We start from the raw sequence: 12,869 nt of genomic DNA, 5'->3' as shown, positions 1-12,869 counted from the left end.
TAAAAAAATAAAAATTACACTTAATTCAATTTTTACAAGTATATAATTAAATGAATAGGTGCAATTTGCGAAACGGATAACAAAAAAGAATGTCGATTCACAATCTATATCATAATCTAAAATCGCATAAATTTTTTTTCTCTAACAAATGCGAATTAAATGTTAATTATATCATACGACGAAATACAATAAGTCAAGCAAAAAGTATTAAATAAATTAATGTTTCTGTGTATACAATTTGCTCAAATATAGCTCAAAAATCTTCACTGAGAAAACTTGATGGTTATACGTGATGTATAAATCACGTAAATACAAGAGCAAATTACATTAAATTATATAAAAGTGATTTTACACAGGCATCTAGTTATATATATCAAACATAAGCGTAATTATAATACATATAACGCTTTTTTTTACGCTAAAAATCTTTTTAGTAGTATTGTCCTTATCGAGAAAGTCGCGGCGAAGATATTGTTACATCTCACCTAAGTATTTTCAATTATACAGCATTACCCTGCACTTTCGGTAATACTAATTTTTCGGCAATATTAATTATTTATAACAATAATTTATTTCACTTTTATGTGTTATTATAAACTAGATAGAGGCTTTAAGCACTTTCTAACGCGAGCACGAAATAAATAAATTTCCCCAACTTGATTTATAATCCCTTATCCTAAGAGAGCACGAAATACTCATTGGTATCCGTAATTTTAATGGCATTCGGTACTTGGCGGAATTCAATGAAATGAATAAAAATTCTAGATTCGTCATTTGTCTTCTACGGAATTTTGATCCAGTCAAATTTAGCATTCGCATATTCCACGCGCTCTTCTCTCTCATCATACCACAACAATAATCTATATTCTGTATGTTCCCTGTAATACCGTTCATTCTTAAATTTGCAGCGGGGATATTTTATATTTATTCTCGTTCGAGCATATAATACGCTAATTTTTACAAGCCATATGTATTCGTTAATAAGCTATTACAATCGGAACGGCGCGCGCTGTTCGATCGATGTGGGTTTCCCCCTTCGCGTACTCGAAGTCGTTCCCGGCACGGATGTGTCAGAAGCTCCGGAGGGTTTTCTCGATAATTTCGAAGACGGTGGTAGTGGTGTGCTGGATCCACTGGACGGTGTACGTACCCTGAAACAATCATGTAATATGTAAGCGAACGTACATGTAACAGAGCCCTTTCAATGCCAATAAAATTCAAACGCAAACCGATATTTAATACCTTCTTTTAAGGCTATATTTTCAGCGAATAAATGGAGGAGAAATGAACAATTCTGAATTAATATTAATGTTTACCTAGCTTGCTTAATGGCTGTTGGTATGTTAGTTGCTGAATTGGTACACAGGGAACTGCTCCTAGCATTGTGAAAGAAAATGTTAGGGTTGATGGATTTACATATAAAACTATTATAATTAAAAATTTGCAATGGATATAAAAGCTGACGCCAAGTAGCGATAATACATGAATATTTTGACTTGCACAGTCAACAAGACAAATAAAATGAGAAGTTGCAATAGGCGAAGAAAAGAGGTGAGCTGTGTTTATCAAATAAAATAAAGCCGTGCGATAAAACATAAAATTCCAAGAGTAGATTTTAATAAAAGATAGAAAAAAATGTTAAATTAATAATGCTAATAGTTGCAAGAAGTTCTACAACATTTGAAAAGCCCAACGTTCAACAAATATGAGAAGAAACGGAAAACAGGTTACATTGTAAAAGAGCACCAGTTCAGCCATACCCAGTAGAATCAGTAGAAATTGTAGAATGGTTGCTTTGTGTTGAATGAGTCGACATATTGCTGGTGGTCGACTGAGGAGATTTTATATCCACCCCCACATACACGGGTATCCTAGAGCGGCTAAGGCATTACCATCGAAACATTATTTAATTACACGGACGGTATATCGCACGAGTATACAACTGCGAAATATCTTTTCACGTTGCACGAGAATTGAATAAACGTAGACAAGAATGAAAAGGAAAAAAAAAGGGAAAGATACAATCACAGAAATCGAAATAAAATAACGAAAAAAAATAAGCGTAATGTACCGCCGTCACCCCGACTAAAACTATTCCTTTTAGAAAGCGTCCCACATCAGAAAACACTTCGCAGCTTTCTACTTTGCATTTTGCTGCATTCCTCATTTCTATTATTTCGTAATGATAGAGCACATAGTGCAAAATGAAAGCTGCAGAATCGTTATCCTGAGCTAGTTTTACATGAAATTGCCGATTCGTTAATTTGTTTTACCTGATAGGTGTTCCGACACCAGTCAGGGTTGGAATACTCGAAGCTCTATGGATTGAGCCAAACCTAAAAAATGTTGTTAACCAGATCTGTTAATGATTATTAAAGTACTGTACCCGATTGATTAGTGTAAATGATGTTTTGCGATTAACACGAGATGTGGTAAGAGGTTCAATCAATTAATATGCGTCATCCGATAGTACTTTGTTCTTTCATATTTGAATATTTTAATAGTATTTTACGGTACATCATGTATATACGCGATGAAATCATAATGTGAGGAAAAAATAAAAAAAATAATATAATAAAATAAAATAGAAAGGAACTAATAAAAAAACTAAGAAAAACAATCATCAACTTTTTCAGGATAAACAAATCGAATATTCTTTGAACTTGCAATTAATTGGACATAAAGTGAAATATTATCATTAATCTATGATGGTCAATATTATCGTTAATGTAAATATACACGCAATTATGGTTACACATATCTCTATTCAAGACACACTAATGCAAGTTAGTCCATGATCTACTTCAGAGATATTTTAACGTAAATCAACTCGTACAAAGACTACAAACCTGGAGGGCACTCCACTGGCGGGGCTAATTAATCCCGTTGGAGTGCGAGGTCGAGAGCTCGAGCCGTTCATCGGGGTTGTAAGTTTCCTACCGGATATGCTATTGTGTCTACTGGAGGTTGGGGTATTACCGGAACCTACGATGGTCCTTCGCGGAATGCGACTTGGGGTAGACGAGTCATCTGTCATATCAGATATATCAGACAATCCTTCAGGTTTGTCCAAAATTCGAACATCAGAAAATGTAAAATAGAAATTTATATATACCATCCAAAGACTGTGTTGATCCATATCGACTAGGCGGTTTACTTCCTTGTCTCGACGCAGGCCGGCTACTCGGTCTACTGGCTGGTCGGGAGGCAGGTCTTGATGTTGGTCTGCTGGATGGACGGCTACCACCTGTAAATCATTACGTCGTACAATTAATTGTAAATTGTCCTAATTATTTCATAAGTAATAACGTATTTCTGAATTCTAATTTAGAATTTTACCAGGCGTTACGGTAGATCTGTAAGGCGTGCTGGTTTTTCTAACAGATGTCTTGAAGGAACTTTCGTTGTCGCTAAGGCTGTCGGGCGTGCCGGCGCTCAAGGATGAGCGCGAAGCTCGCGATTGACCCATAGGTACGCTACGAGCACTACGTTCTCTCACCTAAATGGTAAAAACAAATTATCTGAAGTTTATGTAAACGTATGCAAGAACAGGAAAAGCTGACATGTCTAATTCATGTCCAATACGACTATCGGATAAGTACGGTTTTGTATTTCGCGTTCTCTGCCGCCTAATTAACGAATTTTATTAGTAATTACTAACATCAGCTGTGTGCAAGTTATGTCGCGTGAAACAAAATACTCTAAGTCATTCTTAAAGCTACAAAAACGTTGAAAAAATATCTGCTGCTTAGTCTAATTATTAGCAATTTATCAATAAAAATAAAATCAAGCAGTATTAGATAAAGACATTTATGTCCGCATTTATATAAACTAGACACCACTAAATTCTTAGTGCGTCTATAGTAATAAAAAAAATATGTGCTTTCTCTAATACTCTAAACGATGTTCTGAGAAAATGTAAAAGAATTAATAAAAATAATAAATAATTCTTCGGTTATTACTTTAATAATGATTCATTCAAAATAGATAAACGCAGTAGGTGTAAAATATAAAAGCCGTTTTCTTAGAAATTTAGATTGTTAAATTAAATCAATAAATCTGTAGTATTGTTATCGCGTAAGGTTTAATAAGCAACGCAAACTTGTGCACAGCCGTGGACTAGTGAAGATAATACCGGTCTGCGGTCCATTACAGTCGTCGAAGCTGTTGAAATATCAAGATTAAACAATATAAATGTAAAATAAAACAGTTACCATATTTGAACAGTAGGTAAAGCGAGAAGTATCATGCAGAACTTACCATAAGAAGTTGGGAGAAATATAGTAGCGTATGGTGATTCGAGGTATCTCCAATCAATGCCACTACGCACGCAGCAATACAGGACACGACATTCGTTATGAATGTTTAATTAAACTGACTACATATCTCCCGACGCGTTTCTCGTTTCGCCGTACGAATAAACACGTATCTACTGCCGCGAACTCATTTGCAAAAATTTGATTTTAAGACATCCACAAAAAAATTTTGTGATCGTTATTTATGATAGTGACTGATCTTTCGAATACGAGATTGAAAGGTGCATACAAGAATCGAGAGATTAAAGTTTATTGACACAATGAAAAGCAATAGCAAGAGAAAATAAAGGATAATTCAATGTGTGGAATAAGGGAAATATAAAAATTTCTTATTCAACATATTAAACTGTTCTTTATTATATCTATTCCCTTATCTGTTCATTGTGTCTAGGGCTCCATCCTCGGAAAAATAATTTGTCGCTCGATATTTGCATTACATTAAAAAAATAAGAAAGTCAGCGAAAGAGAAATCTGATCATGCTCGAAATTGGATAGGTCGCATCGATTGTTCTCCAAGGGTAAGGATCAAGGAGTTAAGAGGCGTCTAAAAAATTCCGACACAAAAATCAGGCACATTCGACAATCAACCCAAAAAAAAGAGAACCAATTCGATGCAGAGCAATGTGTTCAAATGATTGCGGCGAGGTGTTGCATTTCACGGATGTAATATGAACTATGACTATGAATCTACCTCGAACGATACCAGATCATAAAATGGATTTACAATTGAGGCACTCCTCACTATACGTTCCTCATAGAAAAATGGGCAGGCGTGAGGCACAGACTAAATAATACAAGATATGATATAATGATTCGAAAACTATAACTTCTTTTTTTTAAGCCTCCACACTCCTATCCATTCTCCTTTACATTACTTGTTTTTTCCAAACACGACACACATTTTTTCTGACATGCATTTATCAATTTCATTACAATCGAGAGCATTTGCGACACTAAGATCACGAATAATCATTTATGCTATGATTATTCATAATTATTATTTACTTCCGGTATTTATGCACTATCGGAGAATCTTCATGATATACAAAAATAGCAGAGGGAGAAAAGCAAACGCAATGACAGTCCATGAAAACGCATAATGCATCCGTCGATCGATTCGAGTCGCGTGCCGCGGTCTCAAAGTCCAAACTCAAGTGTGTCACAGCATCACACGAACGGCAAGAGATAGAAAATTAGGAAAAATTTCGTTATTTACCCAATGATAAGAGGGGGCGTGCATGTGAAGGGGATACGAGCACGGAAGGTCCTCCTTTTGCCTCAAATTCTCAAATATCGGCATCAGCTGGCTCATAAACTCCTCCGCTATACCATAAATAAAAATCTTTAGCTTCTTTATGCAATCGTAGTGGCCCCTTCCTCAGGAGGCTCACGCGCCAACGAATGAAAAATATTCCTGAAATGAGCTAGCTACTATCTTCGCGCTAAGCTAACGATTTTAATCATTTTTTTCTTCCGAATGATTAACTATGATCGGATCACAATATTAAACTAATAAAAAATCTTTCTAATATTTAATATAACATTTGTCTTCACGGGATTTTTAGGGATGAATGAATTATACGGAGCTGGGAAATTCATTTTCCTCTCGCTGTTGCGAGGCGATGAGGTCGGGAAGGATTTTTGAGAAGAGAAGATAGGCAAAAATTTTACGAAATCGCATCTCCTGAGGTCAAATGAAGAGTTTCAGACGAAGACACGATGGGTCTGTCTGGCTTTTAGTTTAGGTGTTCAATCAAATTGCTTCTTTTTTTACAAGACTGACCAAATGATGAGAGTACACAAGCGTCATCTACCTATCTCTACGTGTTCAGACAATGCAACTGATTGGAAATTGCCCATGCTCATGCGAACGTCAAATAGCTTAACTGTCAGAGAATAGTCATATACTTACAGATTTAATCGACGAATCCATAAATCGACTGTTGCTGAAGTTGTTCAGGTAAGAGCTGTATGTACAATTTAATTTTTCTATTGCGGTGCTAGGATGGCACCCAAGATCTAATATAAAAATTGACGAGTATTCTACGAGTTTAATTTACAAATTAACGGCAGAGAAGTAAGAGCGACGGCGCAAATAAGTACCGTACGTGGTACATCGTGTTTGAGGGATTCTCTATGATTTAAATGGACCCTTGCTTACCTTAGTGATCGGTCCAGCATTGGAGGAAGACATTTGCGTACGCTGGAGTGTCGAGGTCGGACTCGGCTTGGACCGGAAGGCCGTCATAGTTTGGCTAACGCCGTCCGCCAGTATAAATTGTTCCCGCAGCTCAATATTCGTTCTTCCCTTGGCTACAGTGTGTTGCGTGCACGCAGTTAAGGAAAAGGCGTTTCGGAAATGCAGGATATGAGAGGTGTACCAGAGAGATGTTATTTTGTACAAGAAAACAGTCCGGAGACAAAGAGAGAGAAAGAGAGAGCGGGAAACGGATGACGCGGAAACGAGATAAGGAACGCGAGAGCGATATGTGACGTATCAGTTTAACGAGAAAAAAAAGAGAAAAAAAATAAAAGCGAAAACGAACGTGTAAATATCGGAACGGCAACATCCGGAACGAGTGTCATGAGTTATATGGAGCGGAAGGTGTATATATATTTTTTACAGGTTTACAATATCAAGGCATGCGCGTTGTCAATGAGCAGCGGCAATAATGGAGGAGAAATAGTTTTGAGAAAGAAAAAAAAGCGACAAAAATGTTTCACGATATGCGTGCATGTTTTTGAGTACATGTATGTGTGCATGTTTGTGATATATTCAGGTGTGTTTGTGTCATGGAAAAAAAGAAAAATACAGCGTATTTAGAATATGATCCAAAAGTTTTGATATCATAAAAAAATCGAGTATTTCACAGAGGTACAAGCTTATTAAAAGTCACTCGAATTATCATGGTTATTACATAAATAAAGTTTGTGATACAGGGAGCCACTATAAATATTCCACTTTTACACAATATTGATTATAATGCTTAGAATATTTGTATAAAATGTACGATTTACAATAACATTTACTTTCTACTTTAAAATAAAAATATAAATATAATTTCAATCGCTTATTGTAAAAATATGATTTAAATTGCTTATTGTCATACATTTCATAATATTCCTAAGCAATTAATAAACATATAGAGTATCCTAGAATGTCTTTCTTCTTCTTATTTATAAATAAGAAAATGTATTTTTACTAATAAAAATCGATTTGCTCATAGTTATTTATGCTAATAAATTTTCATTCTTTCTATTATTTTACTTTTTACATTTTTTCTTTTTTTAAAATGTAGTATTTATATTTCAATTTTTAATTGGAGGAAAATAAGACATTCCTAGAATTCTCTGCATAAAAAAAATGTTGGGTTATACGCGCAACCATGCCAAAAGAAACCAATGTATTTTGACTTTAATACATCTTAAGATAATAAACTAAAATAAAAGAAAGGAGAGGAAAGAATGAGAAAAGTTTTAATATATTCATATATACAAAACTTTTCTCACAGTAGGATTAATGTAATTGTAAAAACTATCAAAATTCATTAAAAACATGCATTGGTTATCTTCTAGCAAAGATATTAAATTTTCTAGGGGAAAACTACGAAGGATACGTCAAAATTAATCATTGCAAATCGATTAAAATGTCCTACAAAAGTAAAACATTTATATTTAAAAAATAATAATCAATTAAAGGGTAAACTGGCTAACGCAAGTCACCACACTAAAGAATAAAAAAAAAAATACAAGAGAGAAAAAAGCTAAACGACTGCAGTATATACTACATTCGTAATCCTGCACCATAAACATAGGCACTCTTTTTCTTTAATAAATAAAACTTGAAACTGCATCAAAGTGATGAAATAATTAACATTACGCAGTAACTATAGCGTTAATTTTACTTGCACAATCCATTTACCTTATTCAAATAGTAATTGCCAACATATTCAATCGTTCCATATAATACAACCGTATGTAGACATACTCAACACAAAGGCAACACTTCGAGAAATTAGTTCAAACAAGCTAATAAGATCATGCACCATATGCAGGGATATCACTTTCATGGTCTATACTGCAACAGTTCTACAGTTATTAGCAAAAATCTCTTAAACGTTATAATTATATTTAATACAAAATTAAAAATAATATATCTTAATATAATTGAACGAGCAAGTTTCGTTCAATATATAGACCATGAACAAATTATGTGCAGGTAAAAGTTCTCACCGAGCGGACACCAACCCTCATGTTGTTCCGGTTTGTTAGGATCCGGTATTGGCATTAGAAAAACTTTACGAGTTAATCACGATTCGACAGGCGGAACCGATTAGAAAGAACGAGAGGTGTGTATATATATATATATTCATGCATGCGCCACGATTTAATTAATCATTTTCAGACGACAAAAACACATTAAACAAATCAAACATAAAACATAAACATAAAAAATATACATGTGAAAACAAAACAAACGGAAATGTTTGTCATAGAGTTAGACGTACAGGATGTAAGGAAGAGTGATACGATGGACAGTAAGGAACAGTTGTTATGTTAACGTTAGTATATAGTCACCAAGATAATTAGATATGCCTACCGTAATATTACGTTCTACCTACTACCTATTAATTAAATTGTACTATATCAGAAAAGATTCTCTGAAGTAAAACTAATGATTGTTTCAGAATTTCGAGATTGATGAGTTTATTATTAGAAAAGGCGGAGAGAGAGAGAGAGAGAATAAAAAATACAGAGAAAACGAAAAAAAAAATCCACATTTTTTTACGCAATTCAATGACGTGATTATGTTAAATAAATTGGCATGCATATTGTAAGTAGCCTAAATGTAATACAACATAAAATAATAATGAATACCGAATTGATTCTTTTATTCGTCAATCAAAAGCCAACGAAGTAAACCAATATACATATACCGGAAGAATAATTTCTAGATAAGCGAAAGCAATAAACAGCGAGTGTGTACGCTACTCTCCATTTTTTTTTAGATGTTTAATTCACAAGTTGTATTTAATGTCTAATTAATGGCAATGTTATAACACCTCAGGAGTCGAAATCGTACGTACAATATACATATTATGTAATCTTGTTATATATTTTGTTAGTTGTACTAGGATATAGAGTGTACAAATAGTTATATCAAATTGTTCAGATGCTTTCGTTAATGACAATGAGTTTTTTTTTCATATAGTATTACTACATTTTAATGCAGCAAAGCAATGTTGATTAATATGAAGAGCGATGGAAACAGAAACAAAACGTTAACACACGTTATAACAAATACTTAAGAGCATTATTTTTCATTATTAGAAATACCGAAATTAAATAGGAACATAATGTTGCCTCTGTTGGGAAAAAGGATAAAGAGGAGGTAGATACCATAGAAAATTTCTTTTCAAAATCACTCCAATTGCTTGCAATTAAAGAATAGTTTGTTATGTTTCGCATTAATTCAATAGTTATAGGTCGTTTTAATTAATTACTTTCTTTTGCCTGACAGTAAAAAAGATTCGTAGATATAGACTAATATACGATTATGATTTATCTCAGCCTAATCTCGGATCGCCTACATATATCGCGCAGATCAAAGGTTCGTGATAAATACTTACCGCGACATGGATCGTTCTTCAAAAGGAATTCGTCTAACGCTACCCAGCCTCCACCAACGCGTACCATGACAGTAGAGCGCAGGATTCGAACTAATCGCAACTTTTGACTGTCACCAAACTGCAATTTCACAGTCGACATAATTAAAGATATCCATGATTATTGATATTAATGTATAATTATAATTAAAATCGGACATTAAATGCCTTTATTCATTACATTCACGTACCCTATATTTTCCTTCGCCAACTTGGAAAACTCGGAATTTCTGGCGACAGGTGCACAGCATGACCAGTCGTTTAACTTCGTCGTGTATCTTGTCTGTATCGTTGTAGGGTCGTCGTTCCTCCCAGTCGGGCCGTAGAGCAGCAATGAACTCCTTCCAATCTATCAAGCCTTCGCCATGACGATCGAAAAGATCAGCAACAGCACCCATTTCCAAACGAGAGGTTTCGAATTCTATGAAGTAAATAAATAGAAGATTTAGAAAAATATAGAAGATCTTGTTTAGAAAAAAATAAGTAATATAATAAGTACTGGTGTTCATAATTCCTTGAATGAAGTCCTCCCTCGGTATAAGTCCATCATTATTCTTATCCATTTTCCTGAACAGATCTGTCAATCTAGATTTCTTGTGATTCATGAATTTCAGGAACTGTAATTAAAAAATAAACATTATGTATTTAAATAACTTAATAATTGACAAAGAAATTAATAGATTTTTACTTTTATCAGACATATTTATCATAAGTCTTACCCGTTTGCGCCAATCTTCCCAGCTAAAGTTGGCGACGCGTTCTAATTCCTGAATATAATTATATTTATCCTGCAGACGACGTTGTCGTTCCCACGCCAGCATCCAAACGTGACGCCACTTATCCCAAAGAAGCTTAACTCTCGGGCTACGGAATTCTGGTTCGGCTCCTTTGCTGCTTTGTAAAGAGAAAGAAAAAATATTTTTTATATACAAAAAAATAATATATATTTAATAAACAAGTATTAAAAATGTGAGATGTTATCTTGACTAAAGTAATTAAGATAATTTTATAGAAAGAGTTATAAAAGGAGACAATGTACGATATTTGTGAAGAAAAAAAAACTGAAAACAAATTCAAATGTAAATGTAAATTCAATGTAAATGTCGCATTAAAAAACCCAAAACTTCACACTCTTAATACAAGACAGACAATTTCGTGAACAAACAGTAACATTTCGTCAAACCCAATTATTTCATCCCGCAAAAAAAACAAGGTTCCATTACCGAAACATCAATGAGTATGATACGTTGAGTTGTAAGCGTAGTAATGCCTATATTCGGATGAAAAATCATGAAATGGCGCAGAATGAAATGAAATAAGACAAGACGTAACGAACCTTCCTTTGGGTGGGAAGCGTGGACCGATGTGTGGCAATGAAAGATCTGGTGTTCTGTCACGACCTGGGCTGCCTCGGCTAAACAGGAACATGCGCGTCACATCACTCAAACATTCTCTACTATATAAGGCATCTAAAAAACGATCTTCTTCGCGTCTCAATACAGCACTCTGGTTCATAGATTGCTTTTCAAATATAAATGATTATAAAAGTGTAAAAAAACACGCGAGTTTTTATCGAATGTATGATTTTTACGTACATGTGGAAATTATATTTGATAAACATCTAAAAAATTAATTTCATATCGTATTGAAAGAGAAATTATAATCGTGATGATGTCTTAAGCTATGTGTATGCATTATAATGACATAACGTATAACACAAAACACAGAAACATAATGTATCTGAGATACACATTATTGTATTGATTTTAACACAGTGCATTGTGAACAGTAGTAAATTTATACATGTTGCAGTTACGAGTGAAAAGCAAGTGAGTTAATACGCTTAACTAAATTTCAAATCAATTTTCTCGTTGCTAGATACTATAAAATTATTGTGCGAACAAAAATTATTGTGTATAATAAAACCGTTGTGTCTTAAAAAATTATAAAGTAAAAAAATTAACACATACATATTTCTACTGAAGATGCATATTAAACACGAGAACACTGTACTTACGAAAAGTTTATGTGGTTATGATAGATTTACATATGTTATGATGGACAACGCACCTTTGTTTGCGAGGCTGAGACTGCTCATGCTCGTTATCCTGATAGAGATCCTTACTGAAATCCCATTGCAAAAGCAACTTATCATGCGACAGTTAAATATACACAAAACTTAATACGTGAAAGATAACATAAAAACTGCAAGCATCTTGCAAAGTGAGAAATTTAAAGTGATCTGGTTTACAATGGTCGGAAACTGTGTCCCTAAAATTGCAATGTGCATAGTAAAACTCATGAAACAAATCAAAATAATTAACACACAAACATAATGCGTGGCACACATACGAGCAAGATGCAAATGAGATTTAAGATTCACGAAGCAAGCAGAACGGAATACTGTGCTGCACATATTATCAGTATCCATAATGTATACATATTTCTTCACGGAAATAAAGGAAATTTCAATTGTATTAGAGTTATACGTATAAATCGACATTTTCATATTGATAAATACGTACGTAGGCGCCGGAGATCTGACTTTTGATATTTTTCTCGGGTCCCTTATCGGCTTAATTTGTCGGGCCTTGCACACGCGATCAACTTCATTTTGTCTTCGGCTGGTATTCTCCATGAACTCTCTATGATCCGCGATAAGCATTTCGAGCGTGGCTCTATCGTCGGGCAAGGGTTCCGCTTCCAAAGCATTCAAAGTATTCTCCAAACCTTCGAGCCAGGCTAATAATTCTTCGAGAAGATTATCAAGATCCTGCAAATTCATGCGTAATAATCAGTCTCGTCTACGGGATATATATATATATATATATATATATATATATATATGGTGTGTGTGTGTGTGTGTGTGTGTGTGTGTGTGTGTGTG

The 12,869-nt window shown here is 34.2% G+C and overlaps 1 protein-coding gene across 37 annotated transcripts in view; it reads right to left on the bottom strand.

Annotated features, from left to right (window-relative positions):
• Positions 1-35: 35 nt before the first annotated feature.
• The window catches only part of LOC105829416 (microtubule-actin cross-linking factor 1), a 99,771-nt gene continuing 86,937 nt past the window's right edge, over positions 36-12,869 (bottom strand). For 20 of the 37 annotated variants that reach the window (XM_036290444.1, XM_036290451.1, XM_028189949.2 and 17 more), the window contains 16 exons: positions 12,508-12,755; positions 12,053-12,106; positions 11,319-11,396; positions 10,702-10,876; positions 10,482-10,599; positions 10,174-10,403; positions 9,947-10,064; positions 8,550-8,612; positions 6,478-6,629; positions 3,340-3,499; positions 3,116-3,247; positions 2,850-3,030; positions 2,274-2,336; positions 1,761-1,880; positions 1,317-1,376; positions 36-1,151 (listed from right to left, as the gene is read on the bottom strand). In XM_036290444.1, the coding sequence (XP_036146337.1) occupies positions 989-1,151; positions 1,317-1,376; positions 1,761-1,880; positions 2,274-2,336; positions 2,850-3,030; positions 3,116-3,247; positions 3,340-3,499; positions 6,478-6,629; positions 8,550-8,612; positions 9,947-10,064; positions 10,174-10,403; positions 10,482-10,599; positions 10,702-10,876; positions 11,319-11,396; positions 12,053-12,106; positions 12,508-12,755 (2,115 nt within the window). In that variant the 3' untranslated portion in view covers positions 36-988. Of the gene's footprint in view, positions 1,152-1,316; positions 1,377-1,760; positions 1,881-2,273; positions 2,337-2,849; positions 3,031-3,115; positions 3,248-3,339; positions 3,500-5,532; positions 5,640-6,477; positions 6,630-8,549; positions 8,613-9,946; positions 10,065-10,173; positions 10,404-10,481; positions 10,600-10,701; positions 10,877-11,318; positions 11,397-12,052; positions 12,107-12,507; positions 12,756-12,869 lie in introns of all 37 variants that reach the window. The other 17 variants (XM_036290456.1, XM_036290460.1, XM_012668247.3 and 14 more) reach the window with 14 other exon arrangements.

The sequence above is a fragment of the Monomorium pharaonis genome, chromosome 8, assembly GCF_013373865.1.
Source record: "Monomorium pharaonis isolate MP-MQ-018 chromosome 8, ASM1337386v2, whole genome shotgun sequence".
NCBI classification, from domain to species: Eukaryota; Metazoa; Arthropoda; class Insecta; order Hymenoptera; family Formicidae; genus Monomorium; species Monomorium pharaonis.
This window is presented reverse-complemented; position numbering and strand designations above follow the sequence as displayed.